The 27,941-nt window shown below is 48.0% G+C and overlaps 2 protein-coding genes across 5 annotated transcripts in view; both read left to right on the top strand.

Moving 5' to 3' along the window:
• The window catches only part of NEXMIF (neurite extension and migration factor), a 169,003-nt gene extending 157,558 nt beyond the window's left edge, over positions 1 to 11,445 (top strand). For all 4 annotated transcript variants that reach the window (XM_050310627.1, XM_050310629.1, XM_050310630.1 and 1 more), the window contains exon 4: positions 452 to 11,445. In XM_050310627.1, coding sequence (XP_050166584.1) covers positions 452 to 4,743 — 4,292 coding nt within the window. In that variant the 3' untranslated portion in view covers positions 4,744 to 11,445. The remainder of the gene's footprint in view (positions 1 to 451) is intronic.
• On the top strand, positions 6,251 to 27,941 carry LOC126637545 (uncharacterized). The gene is given in 3 exon segments (XM_050310893.1): positions 6,251 to 6,280; positions 25,800 to 26,742; positions 27,489 to 27,941. Coding segments are annotated over 3 exon segments (1,209 nt in total). The 3' UTR covers positions 27,725 to 27,941.

Genomic DNA, 27,941 nt, shown 5'->3' with positions numbered 1-27,941 from the left:
GCGGAAATGATTTGTTTCTTCTTTAAGAATCTTGTTTTTCTGTTAATTTTTTTCAATGTTAATGGGAACATTTTTATTAGGCTTGTTTTGTTTTTTTAATAACCTTGTCAGGTTTGAGAGGCAGTATCCAGGTAACGGTATGAATATGAGGAGGGAAGAGTGGATGGGTTGGGTTTTTCAAACGTGCTCTTGTACCTCTTCCAGCTGGCTGCAGAGGGGAGCGTGTTTACCTCTCCCTTCCGTGCACATCCCCACGTTAATTGGATCCAGGAGGGAAGGACTGCGCGCTCGTGGGAAGGGCGTGTGCTGCTTCCCAAAGGAGCAGTGGGGAAAAGTCACCACCAAACTCTGGGAGAAGGGGAGCGGGGTGGCAAACCCCGGGGACGTGCAAGGGTAGTAACCCCTCTCTCTTTGTCTCGCTTTCCTCCCTCCCCGTTCCCCGTTCCCCCAGAGCCGCACGCCCTGGGCGGCGATGAGAGGCCCTGCAGCGCCGCCGAGGCCGCGGTGCCGTTCCCAGCCCTGAGTGCGGCCCAGAGGGAGAGCCACGCGTGCCACCGAGCCCCGCCGGCCAAGAAGCCCTGCCTGCTGAGCCCCCCGTCGCCGCTGCGGCTCACCGATGTCCCCGAGCACGCCTCGGATGACTCCTCCGCCCACGCCATCTCCCTCACGTCCTGCGTGACCAAGGGCATGAGCTCCTGGTCGCTGCCGGGCGACTGCGAGAAGGCCCCGTTCACCATGATGGAGCCCGGGGGAATGTCGGCGCTGACGGGGGACTGCCTGATGCAGCCGAGCCGGACCTGTCTGGGCTGCTTTATTGAATCCAAGGACGGCATTGATGCGGAGCCGGGAATAAGCTTGAAAGTGGGGGATATAAATAGGGATTATGACACCTGTTCGGTCTCTGATATAGGGATTCACTGCATGAGCACAGGAGAAACCATGAGATATGGGGATCAACTGCTTTCAGACCAGCTTTTAAGCTTCCCTATGCATAAATCGAGGGCAGCGGACAAAAGAGATGCAGAAAAATCTGACAGTGATTCAGAGGACCCCACTCAGAAAAATTATTACGAGGGATTACTATTAGACAAATGCAATGGTGAGGAACCTTTACTAACAAATCCCAACCAGGAATGGGGCTATTTCGAATCTTTCATTAGTGAAAGTAAAATTGAGCTGCTTGACCTCTGCTCCAAAAATGAGCTTTCTGTAAATCTGTTTTCTGAGGAAGACGTGGACAATTACATGTTCGATGATGACGATTCCACCTTGGGAAGTGATGTCTGCTCCCTAAAGATTAGATACGAATCTTTCCAGGACAACGTGCGGGAGAAGACCACCACCCTACAAGAGGACGCCCAGTTCAACTTCTTCCCCAGCGTGTTCAGCAACTGCACCAAAAGGGACAGCAGGAGCACCCTGAAAAGGGGGCCCAGCGGTGCCACCGACCCCTCTCAGTTCAAATCTGAGGAAGGCATCATCTGGGGGGAGGAGGAGGAGGATGGCGAGGAAGAGGACGGCGAGGAGGAGGGGAAAGCTGCCTTAAATAAATCTTGCAACAGCACAGAGATGGTGCAGTACGTGGGCTCCAAGAGGAGCCACTTCTTGGACTCGGTGAATTCCACGGAGGACTCCGGGGAGTTCAGTGATGACAGCACTTGCACGGAGTCCTCCTACGACGTGCTGCGGGACATCAAGGACTGCAGCCGGTACCTGGCCCGGGACCACTCCGGCTCCTTCATCCAGCAGAACTACGGGTTGCGGGCGAAGAGGAAAGTGCGGTACAGCGACGACTACCTGTACGATGTGGACTCCATCGAGAACGAGAAGATCCTGGACAAGAAGGAGTGGCTCCCGGATGGGCCCAAGGAGGAGGACGACGACGAGTGGTGCCCCAAGAAACGGCGAAAAGTCTCTCGCAAGGAGCCCCCCGTGATCATCAAGTACATCATCATTAACAGGTTTAAAGGGGAGAAGCATATGCTGGTGAAGCTCAGCAAAGTGGATGCCAACGAGACAACTGTTACTCTGAACGAGGAGCTGCTCAGCAAATACAAGAAGCTGGCCCCACTGAAGGGCTTCTGGCAGGAGAGGCAGCAGAGCCGGCTGGATTTGCTCAGATCGTCTCTCTACCACAAGCAGAATTTCTATCTTAACGGCTCAGATGCTTCGTTCCTCCCTCACCCACGGAAGCGAAAATGCAAGCTAGCAAACAGGCACCGGATTCAAAGAATTAAAGCCATCGAGCAATCAGTGAACAAGCTGGGCTCTTGCTCCTCTGATCACAAGCAGCCTTGCAGCAGTAAGGAGGACGTGGGCCTGAAAGGGCTGCCGGCGTTAGCCATCGCCACCCCCAGCTGTGCCAACGGATTACACGTCCACGACATCGCGGGCATCGCCGCCGTGAAATGCAAATCGCAGGAACGGGAGCACAAGGGGACGGAAAGGAAAGTGCTCCGCAGGATCAAATTCAAAAGTGAGGCCAGGTTGAAGTGCAAGAAGATCAAAGCTGCTGCCAGTACAGTGGAGGACTCGCCAGCACCGGAAAACCAGGACTCTGCAGCGCGTCTGAAGGACGAAAACAGTCCCTGTGTTTCAGACAGCTCCCATCTCCCGGAGTGCCACGAGGATAAGGTTGCTAAAAATTCTCCTTTCCTACCATCCACCTCCTCTTCAGACAAGCCTCTGCCATCTGCTAATATCACCACCAATGTACCCCTGATCCCTGGAGGGTATCTGCAGACGTTGTTAGATGCTTCGGATTTGTCGAGCAACACCGGCATCCCATACTTCGCCCAGCACCCCTCCGAGCAGCCGCAGCACCCACTCCCCAGCATCGTCCCGCCAGAGAAGCCCTTCCCGGCCCTGCAGCCGGCGCAGAGCTGTGTGCTCTCCCCGCCCTCCGAGTCGGAGCTGCAGCAGTCGCCCGGCCACTTGGAGATGGAGCAGAGCAGCTTCGGCAGCCTGTGGCCGGCCAAGGCCGGCAGCGACCGCCAGGGCTTCCCCGGCGACCTGCCGGAGGCAGCCGGGCTGCCCGGAGAGTTCGGCGGCGGAGGCGGCGCCCCGGGCACGGACGGGCTCCCCGCCTCTGGATACACTCAAGTCAATCTGAATAGCGGCAAATTGCTATACCAAAAAAATTACATGCCGGATAGCCAACAAGTGCAGTCTGATGATTCTTATCAGTCATGTCATTTTAATAATGGAGAGGGGCGCTTTCATTTCCAACGAGGTACACTAAGTACAGATGATGGCAGGCTCATTAGTTTTGATTCAGTGGGTTCATTGTCAGTTAGTTCTAGTAATTACAGTTCTTTAAGTTTAAAGTCTTGTGAAAAGGACGGCGAGGATGATATTAATGATGATTTCTTGGCCCACTGCAGTCCCAAGTTAGTGATCCAGCAGAGCATAGATGAAATCACCCCTTTGAAGGAGTCCACGGACCTTTTAGACATTTCCAACTTCACGCCTGATAGGTTCCGCCAGTCGTCGCTTTCAGAGATGTCCCCTCCCGACACTCCCAACCTGTCCCCGCAGATAGCTGGCTCCGATGCCAAGCCTCTGGGCACCCTGAAGGGCTTTCAGGAGAGCCCCCAGGCCGCCCTTAACAGCTCTGAGAAGGTCAAGTGGAACTGTGGGGTCCTACAGACTGAGGATCAGACAGATAATGGGTTTGCTTTAAATAATCACCAGTTCCAGTTCCATATGTTCAACGATGAAGATTCTGTCAGCCTTCTCGAAAAGAGTCCATGCTTGTCAACATTTAATGAGCCATCTGGTCAAATTAGCACCAATAGCAAAGTGTCAAAATCGAAGAGGAAAAGTTCATCCAGCAAGAATGTGGGTACAAACCAAAGCTCTTCCCAGAAAGCCACCCGGAAAAAATCGCCCAAAACCAACAAAGGAACCGATAAGCCACAAGGGAAAAACTCCAGGCAGGCACCCAAATCCACGAGGAAAGGGAAAAACGTGGCGGGAGTCAACGGCGAGAAGGTTCCGGCCGTTGGTGGCAGGGCAGTCCCTCAGCTGAGCACGGTGGCCACGGCCACCAAGGGCCTGGCCGAGGGCGCTCCGCACTGCGGCCCGGCCGGGGTGAAGCTGGGCAAGCACAACGGGCTCTCCGGAGAGTGGGCGCTGGGAAAAGAGGGGGGCACGGGCTGGTCAGAACCCAGCCTGGGCAACGCCACCAGCCTCCTGGACGACGATCAGAGGGAGTTCGAGGAGCCTTCCAACATCCTGTCCAACATCGCGTCAGGAATGGCCGACGTCCAGAGGTTTATGATGGCCTCCATCGAGCCCTTGTGGGGGCCTGTGGGCCACAACAGCGTTCCAGACATATTCCGGTCGCCGGAGTCCAACAGCCTGAAACTGAAAACTCTTAAAATTTTGGCAGGGACGTCCCAAGAGTCGAAGAAGAAGGCGAACGGTGGCTCTCCGGGGGCAGCGAAGAACCACAAGTCAAACAACAAGGGCTCAAGCAAAAACGGCAAAGCCGCAACCTGCGACCCCGGTCGCCCCAACTGCTCGACTGGGTTCACCACGGACATTCACGCTCCCTTTTTTGATAAAAACTATAGTAACCTGAGCACTTTAGGCAATAATGGACCTACCCATAAAAAACTCTACCGTCATAAATCCAGTTCGAAATCGCTGCGGGATGAGAACTGTAAAATCAAGCGGACGGACCGCGAACAGCCCCACAAGGACCCACCCGTGACAGCTGCTTTTGAGAAACTGAGGTAATGCTGCACCAAACTGGCTGGAATGCCCCTAACCTCCCTCCCACCTGCTAGGCCCGCTGTTCCTCAGTTTTTCCTTCCTGAAAGCAAAAGTTGCATGAAAAAAAAAAAAAAAAAAAGACATTCCCCTTTTACAGTTTTGGTTGGTTTTGGTTTTGGGGTTGGTTTCTTTTTTTTTTGTTTGTTTGGTTTGGTTTTTATTATTATTTTTAAATGCATGAAAATACTTATGACTTGCAAGCTACCTAAAAGAATGACCAATTTTCTGGCTTGGCTGGGGTTAAAAAAACTAACAAGGCTACTCTTTTCTGCTGTTTGGCTTCTTCAGTTTTTAATTACTTCTTTATTGGGGAAAAACAAAAACAACAAAAAAAACATGATTACACGATCTTTTTAATGATTTTGAGGAGGAAAGACTTTTTTTTTTTTTTTTGGAACATTTTGTAAAAAATAAACCACAAAAAAAAAAAAAAGAGGTTCTGCATCCAAAAGCCAAGATCTTGAAACTTAAAGGCTCTTTACTTTGCAAATGAGAACTTGTTCCTAACTGAGCTTCACGTGGCAATTTTTGAGTGCTTTCTGGCCCCCTCTGCTGTTGTATCTCCTAACCTGCATCATCTAAAGCTGCATCTTCTCTACCCGCCCGCCTTTAGCACGTTCGCTCCGTCGTGGTGACTCCAGACGAGCTAACTAAGATGGCATCAAATGTTTGATTTTTTCCTGCAGGGAATCAGACTCCATTCTTCTTAAAGCAGAAACAACATTTTTGGGTTTTCCTGTATTTGAAGAAGAGACTCCCTTTTCTAGAAAGACGGTTGATGTTTGGTTCTTTTCTTACCATTTCTTTTTCAGTTGGGTTTGTTTTTTTTTTCCCGTCGGTTCCTTTTCGAAATCTGCCTTGTGGTCTGTTGAAATGTAAGTGCTGAAATGAAGAGTTTGAAATTGTGGGAATTTTATTATTTGAAAGCGAACCTAATCTGGTATTCTCTGTGAAAGACTGTTTTAAAAGTCATACTGTTGTACAGTAGTTTATGCACTATTACCCACAACAACAAAAAATTGTGCCAAACTATGAACAAGTGACTGTATTGTATATATTTTTACTTCTCTATCAACATTGGGTTGTGAGTGTTTTCTGCAGCTATGCCTTTTGGTTTTACTAGAAACATTCCAGTTGTTAAGTACTAACCACCCCCCTTCGAAAGCACCTGTAACTCACGATGAAAACGATCTTGTTCACTGATACAACTTACCAAAAGTTTTATGGACATGACTAAAAGTGTGCCAAATTTACTTACCTCATTTCATGGATTCACCCTGTGGTTTAAAGCTCATAAAGGGAAAAAAAAAAAGGAAAAAAAAAAAAGAGAGAAAGTTTAAAAAAAAAAGGGAGGGGAAGGAAAAAGGAACTTTGAAAGCGATGCTGGGAAATGGTAACATCCTCTCTTTGAAACCACGAGCGGATAAACTTAATGGTGAAATGTTGAGTTTCATTCTAGGAGAGAGTTGCAATGGTGGAGGAGTTCAGAAAACCACTGACGGTAAGTTTGCCAGGAACTCAAGTGTCTGCATCTAGAGACTACAGAACAGCTGCTTTTCAAGTGTCTGTTTTCTTAAAGCAAAACCTGTAGCTGAAGATCATTTGAAATGCAAAGTTACATTGCTAATTCTTTGTATCTCAGTTTTATATATTTTATAAGAACCTGGGATAAATTCTAAAATAGGTATAAAAACAGAACTAATACATTTCATACATTGATTGCTATTTACTTTTCCTTTGAGTAGTTTCTTAAACATTTTTGATGCAGAGCCTGTCAGAAGCGCTCTCCCATCATAGCTTTGGTGTTTCCTCAGTGTCTAACCTTGCGATGCCAATATATAGTTTGAACTTTCAAAAGCAAAGTAATTCATTTTAAATACAACTCTGAACCTTTTCTTTGATTCAGTTCATAAAAAAAAAAACCAACGGAGCTATTTGTAATCTCACCGATCAGGGCCGGATCATCCATGACTGGACTTTATTAAGACAGCGTTAAGTATTGAATGCTAAATGTATTCTCAAAAGGCCTTATTTGTAACCCTACTCACCACACCCTTGCCCTCCACGAGAATAACAAACCCGACCAATATCTATTTTCCTTGTGCAACTGAGAGCCTGTGAGTTTTGCTGCTGATTTCTTACGAAAAGCCTTGATATGCAAGAGCCCTGCGAACTGGGAGCGATTGGGAGCAGAGGGATGCGAGGCTTGGACGTGATTATGCAATAGAAAACGATGAGGAAGAGGAGCCTTAATAAAGCATGGGACGGCTCACGTTGTCGATGTGCTCACGAGCAGAGATGGTTCCCACGATGGCAGGACTGGGCTCAGGTTCCCTTACTTAGGAGGTCGTTTTCTGCCCACGCGCAAGGCGAAGCAGCAGGAGTGGTTTAAGTTAATTTTTTAGCAAAAACACCGGAGCGAGCACTTGTAATCAAAGTGGAGATGCAGAGTGTTGGTTTGAATCAAAATGGTTCCAGCACTTGCAGGTGTTGAGGTGTAGCTGAGGCTCAGCTCTGTGATCCCAAAGAGAACAGCTCAGCAGTCGTGTTGTGCTTTATTTAACAGATGAAAGAAAGAACTCTGGGAAAAAAAAAAAATTAGAAACCCCATCCTTTCAGTTCATTTTTTTCTTGGAATAAATGCTGGCATTGCCCGGAGTGCTCTGGATGAGGGTGGTCCCTGGGTATCTCACAGGGTGCATCATCCCACCCCAGCTCTGGCTCCAGGAGGGAGATCCAGAAGATGTTCAGGATTTATTTTGGAGACAAGAGCTGAGGTAGGGCTCCATCCGCGGGTGCTGGGCTTGCCTGCAGCCACCGTGCTCTCCCCACTTCCCCAGCAGCTCTTTTCTATCCGTAGGCTCATCAGATACTACAAGCTCCAGCCACTGCTGTGGTGTTGGCACATCCCATTTTTTACAGCGTTCCTCCCATGTGCTGCAGGATGAGGGGCTGGCATCTCCCTCCTTTCAGATGTTCTGGCTGCTGCTTTTACGGAGACAGATCAAGTCCAGGGCTGGGATGTGGCACAGACCTTCTTTTGACTTCAAACCCTTATATGAAAGCACATTTCACCTGGCCTGCACTGTGCTTGTTGTGCTCAATGTTATGAATATGGGACTTGTAATAAAACACCTTGTACAGGAGTGGATAGCAATATTTATTGCATTTGAGAAATGTGCAATAGGGCATGAAGATCAGGCGTAAAACATATCGACTATTTTATTATGTCTCAGCGATCCATGAAAACCCAGCTCAGTGTTTCAGGACGGTGGTAGTCACAAATACCAGCTGCCTTGTTGCTCTCTCTTTTATTCCTGCTGCTCTGATTTCACTGCCATCTTTGGTGGTCATCCCATCTCCACCCCAGAAGTCTCTGTTAAGCAGCCTGGGTGCCTCATGGTGTGGCACTGGCCCTTCCCGGGGTTTGACAAAGTCATCCCTCTGCTGCTTCACCCCAAAATTTGGAAACTGTCTTGAGCCAACCATTTACCCTCTTCTCTCTTGATCTTCATGGAATATTTGGGTTTAAAGGGACCTTTAAAGGTCATTTAGTCCAACCACCCTGTAATGAAGAGGGACATCTTCAACTAGACCAAGTTCCTCAGAGCTCTGTGTGAGTGACCTTCAGCGCTCCCAGGGCCATCCCTGGCAGTCACAGCTTCTCTGGGCAACCTGTGCCAGTGTTTCACCACCCTCATAAAAAATTTCTCTCTCAGGTCCTTCTCCGCAGGGCTGCTCTCAATCCCTTCATCCCCCAGCCTGTGTGGATTCCAGGGATTGCCCCATCCCCAGTGCAGCACCTCTTATTTGGCCATGTTGAACCTCACAAGTTTCCCATGGACCCACTTCTCGAGCTTGTCCAGGTTCCTCTGGCTGTCACTCCGTCCCTCAGGCGTGTCAGCCACACTGCTCAGCTTGCTGTCATCTGCACGCTTGCTGAGGGTGACTCGTTCCCACTGTCTGCATCACTGGTGAAGATACTGAACAGCACCAGTCCCAGTAGGGACCCCTGAGGGACACCACTGCTCACTGATATCCATATGGACACTGAGCTGTTGGCTACCACCCTCTGGATGTGATCATCCAACCAATTCCTCGTCTTCTGAACAGTCCAGCCATCAAACTCATCTCTCTCCAGTTTAGAAAGAAGGATGCTGTGGAGGACTGTGTCGAAGGCCTTACAGAAGTCCAGATGAATGACATCTGTAGCACTTCCCTTGTCCACTGATGGAGTCACCCCCATCAGAGAAGGCCACTGGGTTGGACAGGCAGGACTTGCCTGTGGTGAAGCTGTATAGGATGTCCCAAACCTTGTCCTTCAGGAGCCTCAGCAGAGCTTCGGGGAGGGTCTGTTCCATGATCCTCCCAGGCAGAGGTGAGGCTGACAGGTCGGTAGTTCCCAGGGTCCTCCTTTTTATACTTGTTCAGAATGGATGCAGTGTTTTGCTTTTCTCATTCTCCACGACTTCACCTGACTGTCATGACTTTCTAGATGCCATGGAGAGTTGGCAGCTACATCAGCCAGTTCCCTCAGGACTGTGGGATGCATCTCATCAGGTTCCATAGACTTATGTACGTTCAGGTTCCTCAGGTGGTCACAGACTTGATCTTCTCTCACAGTGGGAGGGACTTTGCTCCTGCAGTCCCTGTCCTGTGGTTCATCCACTCAAGGGTGGTGGGAAGAGAGGTTGCCTCAGCCTTCTCTTCTGTTGATACCCCTTTGCCAGTCTTGTTGCACCTTCTTTGACCCTCCCTTTTCAGTCTGTAGAAGCCCTTCCTGTTATTCTTGCCATCTCTTGCCAAGTTCAGCTCCGTCTGCCCCTTGGCCTTCCTCACCCCATCCCTACACAACCTGGAAGCATCCCAGTACTCTTCCCAGGATACCTCTCCCTGCTCCCACTGCCTGTGCATTTCCTCGTGCCCTTCAGTTGGGACCAGCAGGTCCTGACTCAGCCATGCCAGTCTCTTGCCTGCCTTGCCCAGTTTTTTACACCTGGAGACTGAGAGCCCTTGTGCTCTATGGAAAACATCCTGAAAGATCTGCCAGCTCTGTTCTGCTCCCTCGTCCCTGGGGGCAGTTTCCCAGGGGATCCTATTGACTAACTCCTCGCAGAGCTGGAACTTTGCTTTCCTAGAAGTCATCGCCACCTGCCTATCGCTACCTCAAGGTTTTCATCACTTCCCACCTTTGCCTCGTCCCTTACTGTACAAGCTCCTGTTTTCCATTTGCCCTTCTTGGTGCATTTTTGTTTCTCATGGCACAGCTCAGAGCTGTGGCAGGGCTGGGAGGTGGGTCCCATCCATCCCTGCCCACCACCCACACACCCAGGGCTCCCTGTGCCTGCCCGCACTGGCTCCCGTCTCGGCCCATCCTCTTGGCCAGTCCCAGTGCAACTCCCATCCTTCTCACACCTTCGAGTTGGGCTCCTGGCTGAGGTGACAAAGGCAAGCCACATAAAACATGTTTAATCTGCAGCATCTTTTCTACTTTATCTCATTCCGCTCCTACTCTGGCGTGTCCCACTGAGCACTGGTGTTTGGGGCACTTAAAACTGGCAGTGACATTAAAAAGCAGAAACCATCTGCTTCCAAAGCATGGTAATAAAGTCTGTCCAAGAGGAGAACAACACAGGGCAGTGCAGCTCGAGCCCTTGGCTCTTGCTCATCTCAGAGCTGGAGCAGGAGCTGCCTGTGAGCTGGGGAGGGTGGCACTCCCCGCTGTCCCATGGGGTGTGACTGTCCCGGGGTCTGGGAAAGGATCCCTTCTCTGTGCCAGGCACAGATGTCCTGCAGCAGCAGAGCAGGAGCCAGCCCACCCCACAGCCAGCGTTTGCTGGACACACTTGCATGTAGAGGTTTTGTAAATAGAAAAAATATCGCTGATGGGGATCCAGTAAAAACCTATTGGGTTTTTATTTTAAAAAATCTTACCAGGTTTACATCTTGGGTTGTTGGTTTTTTTTCCAAGCATAAGAGGGTGGATGTTTTTGAAAAAATGTCTTGAGAATAATGGCTTGCAGACCAGAGGTAGCCAGGCATTTTGGGAAGAGGAGGAGGAAGAGGAGGAGAAGGAGGGCAGGGGCAGCCACAGGGCTGTCCTGTCCACACTGTGCCATCTGACTGCTCGGAGAGGAAAAGCCAAGGCCAGCTCAGCCTGGCCATGGTTGCTTTGAGAAACCATTGTTGCTCTGTTTGCTCTTTTAAAAAGTCAAGATTGCTGTTAATTTTTTGGCATTATGGCTCAAATGAGCCACCAACCAAAATAAAGATGTTTGAAGCATTGTCATCCTTTACCTGCTGGACCACATTCTTTCCCCAAGCTCCCAATCTAGCCAAGCACTTAGGTGGGAGCTTGCTCCCCAGGGCTCCTGCTCCCCAAGTGCTTTCCTGGCTGGCTGGTGATGTCAAATCCCAAGAAAAACTCCCTTGAAGTCAGTGTAAGTGAGAAGAGATTCAGGTGCGTGGGCTTGGGTTGGTGCAGGATCAGGCCCTCGGTCTTTTCTCACCTCAGTGTGTTGGATTTGCCTGTGCAGCTCCCAGGGGGCCCAGTGGAGGTTGCAGGTTCAAGCCGCTGACATCTGTCTGAGAATGTGCCTCTTTAGCTCTTCAGCGTGTGAAATAATGCAAAAAAAAAAAAAAAAAAAAAAAAAAAAAAAAGAAAAATATATAAAATAAAGTACAATGTCTGTGGTAGAAGCAAGGCTTTTCAAATCTGTTTCTCAGGTAAACAAGTGACACTAATGACAGTGGAGTAACAGCCATCTAAGGGAATTGGGATGTGAAGCAGGAGGGTTCCCTCCATCTCGCAGGACGCTTGGGTTGCCAGACACGTTTACTGAGCCTTTAAACACTTGGTGCAAAAGGAAACGAGAAATCAAATTGGTCTTTTCACTACCCTTCTCTAGCTAGACAGACAGACAGACGTCCATTTCAAAAGCACAAAGGGAAGACTTTAAACCTAGACTAAACCACACACACACAAAAAAAAGAAAACCAAGGTACCAGTGAAACTCCTTTTGTCTCTTACTCCCGGTGGGAAGCAGGGTAGAAATCCAAGGAGCTGCTCTGTTCCGCTGCCCCGGCGCCGGCCGGGCGCCTCGACTGCTGCCTCCAGAGATGTGAATGTACTGCTCCTTGAGTTCCCTTCCATAGAACTAGAGGCACCTCGTTAGGAAGTTGCTCCTGTTTTATGGTGCTAAAGAAAACTTTTATCCCCCCCCTTGAGCATTTAAGAACTATGAAATGGCCCTTTTTATGAATGTAACATATCCATTTCTGTTCCACATTTTACACTGCAATTTTAACATGTTTGGAAATGATTTGCCTTTTTTCTTTTAGAATAAGCTTTATAAATATTCTGTAGAGTCAATTGAAGTATAATTCTTAAGGATCACTCTAAGACGCCTACAAAATCTTGTATATTTTTAAGTGTGCCAATTTGTAAAATATTTTGTAAGTGTATATTTTTCTTAGAAAAGTGCTGTGAAGTGTTTGTATGTGTGAGGTTTCCCTTTTTTTGCACCTTCGGGTGTTAATAAAAGGATGTATACTTAAAAGTTTCTGGTTTTAAAAACCAAAATACAAAGAAAAAAATTAAACTTTTGTTGGGAATTTTGTAATAAAAAGAAATGTTGTGAAAGAGTGTAGTGATATTGTGTAAAGGAAACTGGAAAATTTGTGAGCGCTTTGCTGTTTTATAGATCCTCTTGTAAATTATTCTTGTAATATTTTGGGTTTTGTTGTTCTTGTTGCAAAGGTTTTAAATATTTGTGACTGACTCTGTATGGTGAAAACGTCATATTGTTAACTTGCTGAGTTTTGTTATATTGTTTATGGAATAAATAAAAAAATTAAAAATCTCATTTTAAGATCATGTATGAAGAAGAAATTAAAACTGCCATTTATTGAATATTAGGAATCGGTTTTTAATTGAGAAATGGAAACTTCAAGTCAACACAGAGTTAACCCGTTGCCTTCCCAGGGCGCAGAGATGGGTTTGGGCTTGTCGGAAGGGGAGGCTCTTCCCAGTCCCCTCTGCTGGGGTGTGGATTCCCCATCCTGGCAGAATCCCAGCAGTGCCAGGAAGCACCGCCAGACTGGCCTTTTCCTGGGAAGGAGCAGGTGGGTGCAGTGAAATGCCACTGCCTTCATTTTCTTATAGAAAAGGCATAAAAATTACTTGGTTTTAAAATGACTGTTCCTTCAATTAACCCTTAATGTTGATAGCAACAACGGGGAGGGAAGAGAGGCATTAACTCAGGCTGGGGTGTTCCAAGCCCTGCCAGCAGAAAGCAGGACATGGACACTGTATTAAGCAACTGGATCCCTTGGCAAGGGGCTGGGAAATGATCCCTGAGAGCAGAGCTGGTACCTCACACACAAGCTGCCAGTTCACAGGTGGGTTTCAGATGAGCAAAATGGCACAGGATTTCAGTGCTGCTGCCAGTCCTGCAGATCCCAATGTCTTCACACAATCCCAGAATATGCTCAGCTGGAAGGGACCCACAGGGATCATCGAGTCCAACCCTCAGCCCTGCACAGGCCCAGCCCCAGGAGTGTCCCAGAGGATCCTCCAAACCCTCCTGGAGCTCTGGCAGCCTTGGGGCTGTGCCCCTGCCCTGGGGAGCCTGTTCAGTGCCAACCACCCTCTGGAGGAAGAACCTTTCCCTGAGATCCACCCTGAGCCTGCCCTGACACAGCTCCAGCCATTCCCTGGGGGCTGTCCCTGGTCCCCCCAGAGCAGAGCTCAGTCCTGCCCCTCCTCTGCCCCTGCCCAGGCAGCTGGAACTGCAGGGAGGTCTCCCCTCAGTCTCCTCCAGCTGAACACACCAAGTGCCCTCAGTGTCCTCACCCATCTTCAAATCAAGGCCCTGCACCATCTCTGATGCCCTCTTTGGACTCTCTCTAACAGTTCAATAACACTTGGTATAAGATGTGGGGAGCCCGGAGCAGCGAGTGGGGCGAGCGCTGGGGTGGGGCTGTTGGCCAGGGAAGCCCATGGACAGCTCAGCTTTAAGGACTGAACCTGATCTGGTGCTAGAAGGGTTTGCCTGCCAGTGAGTAAAATCTGTAGAGGGACTGGCCAAGCCCACGGCCACCAAAACCATCTGGTCTATCCTACATGGCATCGGTTCCATGACTGGAAATAGTTCCAGCTCCATAGTGCAAGTGTTGAGGACAGAGTTTTTAGCAGGTCCTCTTGCCACAGGACAAGGGATGATGGTTTTAAACTGAAAGAGGGTAGATTCAGACTAGATCTAAGGAAGAAATTTTTTACAGTGGGGGTGGGGAGGCACAGGTTGCCCAGAGAAGCTGTGGATGCCCCATCCCTGGAAGTGTCCAAGGCCAGGGTGATGAGGACTTTGAGAAACCTGGAAGGCTGATGTTTCTCTGAGCTATTACTGCAGGTTGTCTCCAAAATCAGGGTTATGTTGCTCAAAAGCATTCTCTGGGGACCCTGTTGCAATCTTGTGCTTTCTGCAGGGAGACCCAGCACTGCCACCAGCCCGATGCCACTGCCATGTGGCGGGTCTGTGGTTGGAGTGAGTGGTACCAAAACACACTTAATTAACAGTAGAGCCTTCACATACCTGAGTAATGCCACAGAAAGGGCCTGCTAAATGCTTTTGTGTTGATCTAGGGCATTTATATTATAAGCACATGTAATTAAAACACTCATAACTTCTGGATGAACTGTCATCCCTCGCTGCGTACAGCCCAGTGACTTTTCCTTGTGAGGGAAGCAAAGTCAGATTTTAATTAGAATGTAATTTAATACCACTGGCTTCTCCGTCTTGCCAGTGGGAACTGCCCTCTGGCTGGTGATGGCTGGGCAGGGACAAACCTGGGACACCTCAGCATCCCTTGGGTTGGCCTAACGGCCTTCACCACATCCCGAAGCAGGAATAGGATTTTGCAGCCAATTTCATAGGATGGTTTAGAGCACCTTCACCTCCACTCAGGAGCTGAGCTTTCCCTCTACATTTTCCTGCTTGGTTTTTGCTTTAATTTAATGCACCTCTTGCTGCTGAGCACACCAGGGGAGGATTTGCAATATGCTACAGCCTAAGAAGTTGGAGTGTGAGAGAGGCAGCGATGGGAAAAATGATCCATCAGCACCTCAGCTTTGTTTAACTGCCCAGTGAGTTTAGCAAAACCCCTCAGAAAGGGTCAGAAGTGCCAGCCAGCAGGCCCAGGCTGCATCCCAAGGGCTCACTTTATGCAGTGTTTAGGGATAGTAGATCCACTCTGAAGGGAGATGCTGCAGCCCCAGCACTGCCAAGCATTTCAGTTTGTGTGCCGTGCCAACACCTTGGCTGGATTTCTTACCTCCCATTTCCAAAGGAGAGCCTGGGTGGCCTGCAGCACCATTTTTCTCCTTGCTGGGCCTTTCCTTGAGTTGATAACATCACATCTCAAGGTTTCAAAATGTTTCTTCCCAAGTCTTACCTGTCGGCTGGTGTCTGTCTTGCTAATGAAACCTTCACACTGCACCACCAGCCCAGGGCACATGTGCCACTGGCTCTCCTGGGCTCCTTGGCTGAAACAAGGTGGGAACATTCCCATAAAATCACCTGGTGCTGCACCATTTGCAGGCTTGAGGCCTCTAGGGCTTAAACTGTGGATACATTTTCTGTCTTCATGCAAGAAAGTCAATAGAAAAAAAAAAGGTGAATTGCTTCATTTTGGGTATTCATAAGTGCTTCTCTTCAATATATTTCAAACCTAGAAATATATTTAACTTCCCCACAGCCAACACAGAGACCAAGCCTGCCCCAAACCTCAGATGTAAGCTCTGCAAACCATGCAAAACCCAGCAGCCACACTGGGACTGTCCTTTCTTCCTCCCGGCACAGCTGATCCATTTCCACTGGCAACATCCCATTCCAGAGGATTTCTACACCTCACAAAATTCCAGGTGTGAACTGTCAGAACAGGTGCCATGTGGTTTATGTTAATAAACGCCCACAGGCTTCCTCCCCTCCCAGTTTTTTATGGGATTACACCTATAGCAGCAGCTTTTGCTTTGCAAATATACTTTGTGTCGCAGCAAAAGCATTGGTTCAATAAAGCACTTAAGCATACACTTTATCTTAAGCATGTTGGAGATTACATCCCTCTTTAGCAAACCGTTTAAGTATGTGCTTAATTTAAGGATTTAATTAAGGATTTTAATTGTAGACTTCAGTATGTGCTTACCTGCTTGGCTGAATATGGGTGAGATTACTACATGCTGAAGATTTCTACATAAAGTAAGTGACTAATTCTGTCTGAATGAAGATGTTACATTATTCTCACACAAGGCAGTTAAAATATAAATAGGAAAAAGGCAAGTGGCAGTTAACTCGATTCTTCCAGCTGGAAGTAGCATCCACGACCAAATCTGAGTTGATTAAAATCTAATATTATTAGTTATAACCTCTAAAGTGGCATTACAGATCAACAGAAAGCAGCACCTTAAAAATGAGTCTCCAGCTCATAAGCTTTAATTATGAGAAAGGAAGGATTCTCCCTCTCATCAGTGACAGCGACCTTGAAATGGAAATGGCCACCAGCTAATGGGCTGTGGTGTCATTTCCCCAGCCATTACAGGGTTTAAGCTGACTTCCTAAGGAAAGAGAATTTCTGCAATTGCATTGCTAGCCTGTCTTTTGGACAATTTCCATAGCTTTTGAACTCTGTGACAAATTTCATCTAATTGAGGAAAATAAAAGGATTCCAAAGATATCAAGCTCCAACAAGTTGAATGCAAAACAAGTAACTGGTTTTCTTCTTCTCCAGTAGCATATGCTGGAGAGCTTTGTCCATCCCATGACTGGGACAGTGTGCTGGTTTTGGTTGGGATGGAGTTCATTTGCTTGAGTTAATTCTTGATAGTGCAGGGCTGCATTCTGGACTTGTGCTGAAAGGGGTGTTTTTGTTATTGCTGAGTAACATCAAGGCCTTTCCTGCTTCTTCTACCAGCGAGGAGGCTGGGGGTGCACAAGGAGCTGGAGGAGACAAAGGCAGCACAGCTGACTCCAGCTGACACAAGGGATACCCCAGACCCTGTGGCATCATGCTCAGCATAAAGGTGTGGGAAGAGAAGGAAGTGGGGATTGAAACTTTGCTCCTGCATTTCTGACTCCGCGGATATCTCTGAAGCTCACGAACTGCCACGTGCTCAGAAGACATCCATGTCTGCAATCTTACCTGAATGATTGGTTAGGGGGCTTATTTGCATGCCTGGAAAGTGTGTTGGATTTGTGAGCCGTACCTTGAATCCTGTGTCAGTTCACCCTCAATTCAAGGAGGACATTGAGGGGCTGCAGTGTGTCCAGAGAAGGGCAAAGGAGTTGGGGACTCTGGAGAATCAGTCACATGAGGAACGGCTGAGGGAGCTGGGAGGGCTCAGCCTGGAGAAAAGGAGGCTCAGGGGGGACCTTATTGCTGTCGTGGTTTTGCCCTGGCTTAATTTACTTTTATACCCCCCACACAATTACTATCAGTTGAGAGAAGGTTTATGCAGACAAAAAGAGACTGAACTGAAAAAAAAAGTATGAGTATTTATTATTAACAAACTAAAACTAAAGAATTATATTTACAACAATTCTACTTAAGTAAAAGGTATTATGTATTTACAGAAGATACTTCTCCCCCCACCTCCCTTTATATCAGTCCAAGGAGGAGAAGCAGTCTTTTTCTGTTCTTAGAATTCCAGTTCTCTCTCTCCAGTAACTTTGCAGCACTTTTGTCGCAGTTGGAACTTCTTTATCTCCCTCTCATTCTGTGTTGGCCTCCAGGGCTGGGCCTACTCCCCTCCTGGGCTAAAACCGAAGGCTGAGGGTTACCCAGGTCCTGAAGGGTTTCCTTCCATAGGCTTGCAAGGGGACACTTGCTTACTATGGATCTTCTTCCACAGGGTTACAGGGGATAATGGTTTAAGAGTTCACCCCTGTTTCCCTATGGAGGTCCCTCCCCATGGGAGAACAGTCCTTGATTGACTTCTCGGCACGGGTCTAGTCTGGATCCCTTACTCGGATCCCAATATCCTTACCCGAGCCGTTCCTGCTCCAGCATAAGGCTCTCTCATTCCCCTCAGGGTCATAAATCTTCAATATCCCTACCTGAACCATCTTCTGTTCCAGCGTAGGTTCTCTCAGGATCACAAATCTCTAGCACCAGCAGCATGGATCCCACACATGGATCCCAATATCCCTACCCGAACCGTTTCTCTGTTCCAACGTAGGTCGTCATCCCCCTCGGGGTCATAAATCTTCAACAGGATTCTGCCTCATCTGAGCCACTTTTACTCCAGCATAAGGCTTTCTCTCTGTTAAAGTCACAAATCTCTGGTGCATCCACAAGCTCCTCTGTGAGCCGCACGGGGGTCTCTTCACCCCAACAAACTTCTACAGGTGGCAGGGTTTTATTTTTCAGTCTTTACCCTGCTGAAGGGAGGGAGAGCGAAAAAGAGAAAAAGCAGTTCTCCCCCCTTCGAACTTTTCTTCTCTCTCTTGCGACTGCAGCTTTGACCTTGGAAATTCTGTTATCTCATGGCTGGAATTCTTCTGCAGCGGTTTCTCGTCTAAGCAGTTCGTCTTTTAAACCTTTTTTTTCTTCACTCTCTTACAAGAGAGAAGGGAGGCTTCAGTGCTGCACCTGCCCCCCCTGGCCCAAGCCGGGGGAGGAGGGGGCCTTGGCCCTCCTCGGGCCCGCTACCCTTCTACATGGTTGCTGTTCTTAATTTCAACTGCGCCACAACCTTCTCTTCCGTTTTCTTAAAGATGTAATTAGCAAAGGCGTCACTGAACTTTTTGATTGGTTTTTTGTCCGGAAATCACCTGGACAAAACCATCCTCAGCCCCAGGGATGGGCTGGTGGGCAAAACCACGACAATTGCTCTCTGCAACTCCCTGACAGGAGGTTGTAGCAATGTGAGGGTCCAGCTCTTCTCCGAGGTAACCGGTGACAGGACATGAGGACAGAGCCTCAAGCTGTGCCAGGGAAGGTTCAGGTTGGACATCAGGAAGAATTTCTTCACTGTAAGAGTGGTCAGGCATTGGAAGGGGCTGCCCAGGGAGGTGGTGGAGTCCCCATCCCTGGAGATGTCTAAGGAATGACCAGAGGTGTCACTCAGTGCTCTGGGCAGAGTGACAAGGTGGGAATCAGGCACAGCTTGGACTTGATGATCTTGGAGGTCTTTTCTAACCTTAATGACTTTGTGGTTTCAACACTCAGCAGTAATACCCCTCAGAAGCCCAGCAGTCCCTGTGCTTTACTGCTAAAAGCAGCCAAACACCCTTGTCATTTCTTTGCTGGCAGCAGCCAACAGACAAGCAAGGAGGGCGTAGTGACCCACAGCTGCTGCCCATGGGCAGAAGAGAAGGTGGTTCTGGCTGTGCAAGCTACCTGAGAGATGAGAGACCAGAGAGACACCTGGTCCTGCTGGGATGGGATGGCAGAGCTTCATGGTCAGCCCCCCAGAGCTGCAGTGACCACCACGAGCTGCAGCAACGTTCAGGACAGTGGCTGGGAAATGGGTCACAGATGGGAGATCGGACACTGGGTAAGAACTAAGCTCATAAAAACTGGCAAGGAAGAAGAAGCCTCTGCTCCTTCAGGCTGTAATGGTTTTCCTGAGGCGGAATCCTGCTTGTTTGCAAGACAAGCTTAAATCCAGCCCTTTGCTGGTGCTTCACCTTTGCCCCTGGGCTCCCTGCCCAGCTCAGAGGAGGATCCTGTGTGTGCCCATCCTGCCCATGGCCCAGGCAGCTTTAGCATTAACCACACTGAGGGACACCATGGAAAGGTGAAGGCTGAGGCACCATGTGGCACTCTTAGGTCTGCCCTTAAGGCTGCTCAAAGTTGAGAATGCTAAAATTGAGGTCTTTTTGTGTGATATCTCAAGGTATCACAAGCTCTGTCTGGATTTTTCTTTTAAAGTTTATGTGTTGAGCAATCTTAAAATGCAGAAGGGGAAGTGATTGCCATCCATAGAGAGAGAGACCAGCCAGCAGATGCACCGACAGGGCACCCATTCAAGAGCCTTTCCTGCAGATGAGTCACCCAGGGAGACAACCCAGGCAGCCCAAATGACATCACAGGTGCTTGCTGGTCTCTGTCACTGCGACAGAAGGATTTAAACAAATGAGTTTCTGTGGAATTTTATTTTGTTTTCCGCATGAAGCACAAGAGATGCTTCTACTTCTCCTTGTCTATACCTGCACCTTTTTTTCTTTACCCTCAGATTTCATTCAGGGATCTTTTAGACTGCATGATTATGCAAGATTGGGCTTCCAGCCTTTTAATGGAAATAACAACAGGGGCAGCTTCAGACAGCAAATCCTCTTGCTGAGAGAAAAGTACTTACAGGGATGTGTTCTCTGGAGCACAAGGCATTTTATAGCTCGTTAGTGTGGCAGAAGTGTCTCGAGAATGGTGGCTGTGAGTTGGCAGAGTGAGGGGAAAAAGGGAAGGGAAGGTTTGGATGGTTTGGGAAGGTTTGGATGGTTTGGGAAGGTTTGGAAGGTTTGGACAGGTTAGGTTAGGTTAGGTTAGATTAGGAAGGGAAAGGGAAAGGGAAAGGGAAAGGGAAAGGGAAAGGGAAAGGGAAAGGGAAAGGGAAAGGGAAAGGGAAAGGGAAAGGGAAAGGGAAAGGGAAAGGGAAAGGGAAAGGGGAAAGGACCCACACTGTGTTTTCAGGCTGTCAGCTCTGGTTCATGTGAGCTGGTTTCGCCACTCAAGGCATCACCCCCTCAGAGTCATTCAGCATCACCGAACAGACCTTCAGCTGATGGTCCAGAGCCAATAACCTGGGCAGTGCCTGACACACCAGCCTGTCCAACAGGTGCCATGTGTTTCTTATCATTGCACACATTGCCCATCTCCCATCTTGTCTGAGAGGAGGGGAAAGAGAAACCTGTGGCACTTAAAAAATGGAAATGCAAAGCTGTCTTGAGCTGTGGCACCAAAGCTGTGGTGAGCCTTCCACTGTGCAGCACAGTGTGACCTCAGGAACCCCTGCGTGGAGGGCAGGGCTGGCACTGGCGTGCTCCTGTTTCAGTGCACTACCAGTGCAGACAGAAGAAAATCTCTGCCACTTCTGAGCTGTATAAGGTACATGACCTACAGATGAGCCAATCTAATTTTATCCTGTAGTGAGCACTGGCGCACCTGTATAATGAATAGCACATTATCACATCTTTGCTTGACTATCTCAATATAATATATTAATATAGTCTTCATAGCCTTTGGTTATCATGTTATTTGTTCTTTAATCTAATGTATTTGGAGCAACTGGCTAGTGAGATGCAGCCTTATTTATCCTTCTTAGGACAACAATAGCAGGGATAAATGTTAAACTAAAGGAAGGAACGAAAAAAAAAATAGCAGCTCTATTTGTGCTGTGCCGAGATGCATTTCTTGGCAGCCCCAGAGATTCAACAGTCTGGTATTTATCACGATGGAACGCAGAAATGTCTGATGATTACATGAAGGGAAATAAAGAGACTGAGCATAAACTGCAGACTGAGAGATAAGGGCACGTTTTTACAGCAGGCAGCTGCTAAAACGGGGCTGTGTCAAAGCAGCCCCGAGCTGCAGCAGAGGAGGGTGCTCAGGCCAGGGCAGTGAGGGGGCAGAGCTGAACCCAGGGATAAAGAGGATAGTTTAGAAGCGAGGAGAATTAGGCAGCCTGCTTAATCATGTTATTTAACACCATGAGGATTATTTTCAAGGAATTTATCCCTCCTTCCTCTCCCATCGGAGAGAAGCAAAACGCCAGCGTTGGCTGTGGAGACTGTTTCACATCTTTCTTTTTGAGATGAGCCCCTGGCATGTTCAGCCAGGGAATCTGTCCAGCAGTGGCTGGAGCTGTGTCAGGGATTTAGCATCATCCCAAATCACTTGAGGACACAGAGTCTGCCTCTGGCTACACGTTGGATCCTGGGCACCCACTGAATTTAGACCTGGCTCTGTTTGAAGGTGGGTGCTTGGCATGACCCCTTGGCAACTATTCCAGACTCTGTTGGAGTTCTGACACCAGGATTATTGAAAACAGGAGTTGAAGAGTCAGTTTTCTTACTGTTCCTGTTGTGAGACAGTCACTGTAAGGCTTTGGTCAAGGTTGTTTAAAGTTAGGGTTGGGATTTGAGAACAGAAAGGTGCAGATCTCTCAATTATTGCCAAGTCTGTGAAGTCTTACTATCCCACAGGAAACCTGATGAGATGGATGGATGCTATCCCACAGGAATCCTGATGAGATGGATGGATGCTGTCCCACAGGAAACATGCTGACATGGAGGCTCACACTGGTTATGGAGAACAGCACCTGTGTTGTCAGGCAAGGAGCAATCACCAGTTTCATTTTAGGGCTATAGTTGTGAACCAGGTCAAGATTACAGTTCATAAAGGGAAATGTGCCATTGCCTGCACTATTCTGGACATCACACAGGCCCCGTTCTTGTTTGATGGATGAAGGATAAAATATGATGGATGATGGATGATGATGAAATTCCTTATTCTGTATAGAGGGAGAGAGGCTCTTGATTTTTAGCAGTCACCTCCCAGTGGTGGAAGTCCTCCACTTCCCTGACATGAGCACAGAGACAAAGCAACACATGATCCTCGTGTTCTGGCTTCATTTCATCCTTTTGCAGTGTGGCATTTTGGATGCAAGACTCAAGGGAATGGTGAGTTGCACTCTAGAGCTGGCATGTCCTAAGAACAATTTAATAAAAACATATGATAGAGATCTTAGAGTCTTCGTAGGGTTAGCATAGGTAATACAACAGCCTGGCAAACTGATGCTTCCCTCATCCTCTTTGCCCCAAATAAAACCACCAGCCTTTTAGGATCAATAATCTCCTCTCCTGCAGCCTCTGAGGCTGGAAAGCAGACCCTGTCACTCAACAGTGCCAAGGGCATCAGAAGCAATTAAAGAAAAATTAGAATTGATTTGAAGAATGTAATAATCATTCATCTAGCTAGGGGGCAAAAAGAGGGTTTTATCATTGAAATATTAGAAAGAGTAGCATTTACACTCTGCTGAGTATTATGGCACCCACAGAAAGTAAGTCTGAAACCTCAAGGTGAATTATTTAATTCTAAAAAATAAGAAAACAATAATGTTGCCAATCAATGCATGAGGCTAAGGTGGGTAGAAGTGGGCAGGGAAGGCTTTCTGCCTCCCGTCTGGGCCCAGAGGAAGAAGCCAAGTATCTCTCTCTCTGCCATGCCTGCCTTTCCATAGCAATTTTGCCTCCCAGCACATCATGCCCAGCTCATTTTGTTACTATTCCTACAGCTCCTGTTCACCCAGCACGGTTCTCACATGTCCTGCCCTGGTGATGCAGGGTAAACTTCAACCAGGATGGTGATCTCCAGCTACAGAAGACAGAAAACCAAAGGTGAGTAACAAAACAAGGTGTTTGGAGGGAGAAACTGAAAACTGTGGCTGCCCTTGGACAGGCAGTTTTGCCACTCTGTGCTCGGCTTCTTGCTGCTCCACCAAGGGACAAGGAGCTTCACTGATCTTTGCAAAGCCTTCAGTAAGTGCCACAGTTTCCTTTCATGTTCTTGGATGTCCCTGCTATAGAGCACATACATCAAACCCTGTCCGAAAAGGAGCAATTAAACTGCACTGCTAAAGGGATATCATAGGATGGGCCTGATTACAGCTCACCCAGAAATGTCTTCCCTAGTCCCAGGCTCTTTGACGTGATTCTCCCCCCCCTTCTCTGAATTTCTTCCCGCATTAATTTCAGCCAGTCCTGGGATTATTTGAAAAAGGGCCTTGGGGGACTTGTTCAAAGGCACTGCCACCACGGACGGCTTTGCTTTCTGAACTGAAGCATTTCACTCCTATCTGTCTGGACATATGAGCTGCTCAGCACTGCTTCATTAGGCAAGTTATTTTTAAATTCCCAGAAAGAGCAAAACATTGAGAGAGGAATTAGCATTTGCCGTTGAAACAGCTGCAAAAAAGCCTCTGCAGAAGGCACTGCGGGTCCCCCCTGCCAGCACTGTGATTGAGCAGGCAGCAGTGCCCAGGCCCTGACACAGCCCAGGCTGCACGGGGGACACAGAAATCATGCTCTGAGATAAGGATTGGGAAGTGACCATCACAACTGTGTTCTGGACGTAAGAGGGTGACCATCAACACTGAATAGCAAAATATCTCGGAAATATCTCTCTTCCTCCAGCCCCAACCTGTGTTTCCTGCTTTTTCTTCTCCACATTTTTCTCCTAAGGGTTTTGATTCTTAAAACCTCCAGTCTGGTTTCTCCACACAAACGAATGAAAGGACAAAGGCTGCCCAGAGTCCTTCCTTCCCCTAAACAACAACCAAGACCTGATGGGCACCCCATACTTTCAAAATGCCAAGGGACAGCAATAAAGCTGATGGTACTCGCTTGTATTCTCACTTTGTAGCATGTTTAAGTTTCCCAGTGGCTAATCCTGCTCTTCCAGCACGGAGTTATGGCAAAAGGCACGGCAATAAACTGTCAGAGGCATGTTTTGGTAGCTGTTGTTTTGCAAACGCTGATTGCCCTGAGGATGGTGCTGCTGAGGGCAGCTGTGACTCACACTGATAATGTTCATAATGTGAGAAAAGGGTTGACTACAGCCTGGGCCTGAGAAGGGAGGAGAGTTTAGGTGAAAACGGCCTTTTCACCCACCTAGGAGCTCACAGGCATCACAGCCAGGGAGGTTGTGCCTGGTTCACCCCTCCCTTTGGCCCTGCCTGCAGCCACACAGTTTCTGTATTTATTCAGAACAAATCTAGCAGGAGCTGTTCTAATAACCTGCTCCCAATTCCTGCCTAATGAAGGCTGCTAGATTCCTCTGAATTAATTCTTGTTCAAACTAAAGTGCTTCCCTTGGAAAAAAAATATTAAGTATTTCCACTGATTCTTCAGTGACAAGAACTCTGTCCCAGTCAGCCAGTTGTGCGTGGATTGTTTCAATGTACAGTTTTCCCCATTCCTAAAATATCCAGCAACCTGGACTGATGTCCAGCTACCAAACACCACTTTGCCAGATAAATCACAGAATCCCAGACTGGTTTGGGTTGGAAGGGATCTTAACAATTACCTCGTTCCACTCCCTGCCTTGGGCAGGGACACCTTCCACTGGCCCAGGTTGCTCCAAGCCCTGTCCAACCCGGCCTTGCCTTGAACACTTCCAGGGATGGGGCAACCTCTGCCAGGGCCTTTAGTGGTAACTGCCGTGTTCCCTCCTAGAGGCTGCATTTCAAATGTCCCTTCACCTTTTATTTCTTAGTAAACGGTGTTCCTTGGGTGTTTTCTCACTAAGGTGTGCTTTCAAGCCCTCAGGGAAGTTTTCCTGGAGCCCACAGACCGTTGTGTTCCTTGGTACCTCCCTTTTCGATTGCTCTTGGCAGAGCATTTCATTAGGAGCTCATCTTCAGCTGATTATTCCTCTTCTGAGTCACTGTTTTCCCTGACTTTGTCACCCAGCCCTTGGTCCAGCTGCTGCTCTATTCTTAGGCTAATGACTTTAGTTCTGGTGGCATTGAAAAACATGTTGTTTATTTAAGCTCAGCTCATTAAGTGATCTAGATTAGGTTTGGTATCAGTGACCTGCCCCAACTTCTGTGCAGCTGCAGATCACCAATAATGATTTGGCATTTTCTTGCAGGTCAGCCATCACACCTTAAGTGTGTGAGGTCAAGATCCCACAGGAAGGGAGCTCTGCCGAGTTCCATGGTGCTTCTGCTTATAATTACCCTTGGAGACCTATCAGTTAGTTTTCAGTCTAATTAATATTTGCCATATTGACTTTCACCATATTTTGATTGAGAAAGACGAATGATGTAAAACAAGATCATTATAAGCTATGACATTAAGGAAAATATCTGGCTAACCTGACATAGTCTACTTCTCTTACTGTTACAGTATCTCCTGGAAATGATTTATTAACCCATTATTTATTAGAATCTATAACTAGTTGTTCTTTGTTCTTAGATATCCTTGCTCACAAATGTCCAGGAGTATCTTTCATTAACTTTTTAGGCAACAAATGGCTGCAGGGGATTTCCTCTGCCTCTTCTCCTCCCTGTGAGGGGCCAACTGCCCTGCCCTGGTTCCCACTGGTGCCCAGAGCCAGGTCCCACTCCAGCCACGCTCTGTGGTGGCAGAGTGATTTCCCAGTGCTGTGCAAACCTTGGGACCTGTGCTGTCAAATCCATCGTCCCACAGCTCCTGCCCCACACTCTGCACCGGGGGGGCTCCGGGCAGAGCTCATGGATATTCCCAAACCCCACACGCTGGTTCTGCCACTGCCAGCTCTGCCCTCTGAGAGCTCAGCACTGCTGGGGGGAGCACCAACAGCTCAGGAACACCAACAACCAGGGATTCAGGAACACCAACAGCTCAGGAACATCAACAGCTCAGGAACACCAACAGCCAGGGCTAGGAACACTGCAGAGATTTGATTTTTGTCTCAGCAGAGAAAAAAGGAAAAGAACTTCAAGTGCTTTTAGAACTGAGGAAAAACAATCTCCCTTTAGAACTGTTCACCAGCACAGAGGAGGGACTGTCCCTGTCCCTGTGCCTGCAGTGGGGCAGTTTCAGGGTGGTGGGACTGTCCCTGTGCCTGCAGTGGGGCAGTTTCAGGGTGGTGGGACTGTCCCTGTCCCTGTGCCTGTGGCTGCAGTGGAGCAGTTTCAGGGTGGTGGGACTGTCCCTGTCCCTGCAGTGGGGCAGTTTCAGGGTGGTGGGACTGTCCCTGTGGCTGCAGTGGGGCTGTTTCTCACCTGTTTCCCTGTGCTGCTGGGCTCTGCTCTCCCTGCAGGAGAGGCCATGGAGCAAGGGCTCCGGGACTGCTGCCGCTCCATCCGCATCGGGAAGATCCTGATCCAGAGCGACGAGGAGACCCAGCGAGCCAAGGTGTACTACGCCAAGTTCCCTCCAGACATCTACAGGAGGAAAGTCCTGCTGATGTACCCAATTCTGAGTGAGTTCTGCCCCCTTTATGGACAGTCAGACTCCTCTGATGGGGCAGGGCCTGGATGAAAGGAAACCCCCCAAATTTCAGGGGCTTGGGTGAGGTTTTCTGCTTGGTTTGGGTGACAGAGCAGGGAATTCTCAGGCTGTGCCAGGACACACATTAGTCAGCTGCACCAGCGGGAATGCAAAGCAAATCCTTTGGCCATGGCAGTGTTTGGGAGAAAGGCTGAAGATTAAGACTTGATATAAATGGATTTTTTTTTTAAATTTTGCCATGAGAAAAGATTCAAACAGTATTTTTCTCATGCCATTAAAAACCATTTTTGGATTAGTATTATAAAACTAGAAGTAAACTACTTTAAAATTAAACTAAGTTAATGCTAACAAAAAAAAAATTAATCTGGTAAGTAGTCTGTCAGGATGAGGTAACTTTTCCTGTCTAAGAGTTCATTCTCTTGTACCCATGGAGCTTTTGATTTCCATTTGACTATTTTAGATGAGCTTTCTTGCCTCGGGGTTTTAATAAAATCCACCAACTTCTGTGTTTAAAACCTGGCAGAGTTGGCTTTTTCAGAATAGAGATGAAGCTCCTTCAATAGGAGACAAGTTTTCTGCAACTGATACAAGCAGAAGTGAGAGTTTTCCAGGCAGAAAGGACAGAATCGTCATTCAATCGCACATGGATATTCTTGGATGGCCAAGGACTAGTTTGTCAACCGTGAGGGAAAAATAAAATCTGTTTTTCCCCTGTAGGTACTGGTTATGCTGTCATTGAGGATGTCAAAGTGCCTGTAGAATATGATGTACAACAAGGTGTCATGATCCTGCTCAGCCTGTTCTCTACACTTATGACACACTGAGACCTTTGGTGTCTCTCAAAAGGTGCCAAATCCATCATCCAGGAATTCCCAGAAATCACTATTCTAACTACAGAAGTGCATCCTGTTGCACCAACACACTTTGGACAGAAGTATTTTGGAACAGACTGACAGTCTCAGAACAACTGGATGTGACTCTATGACATTACAAGAGGTTTTTTTCTACATTTTATTACTGTTGTGTTGTCAAGGGTGTGTTTGGGAACCTTTTTGGCCAAAGGGGGAAATACTTGACTTAGGTGAGTCCTGGCCTGAACAGGGATCAGGTACAAAGCACTCTGGTTACATGGCCAAGCATCTCCATCTTGGGGTTGTTAAACTGCCACAC

This window comes from Myiozetetes cayanensis, unplaced genomic scaffold, assembly GCF_022539395.1.
Source record: "Myiozetetes cayanensis isolate MyiCay16 unplaced genomic scaffold, myiCay2020 scf15, whole genome shotgun sequence".
In the NCBI taxonomy this organism is placed as follows: domain Eukaryota; kingdom Metazoa; phylum Chordata; class Aves; order Passeriformes; family Tyrannidae; genus Myiozetetes; species Myiozetetes cayanensis.
This window is presented reverse-complemented; position numbering and strand designations above follow the sequence as displayed.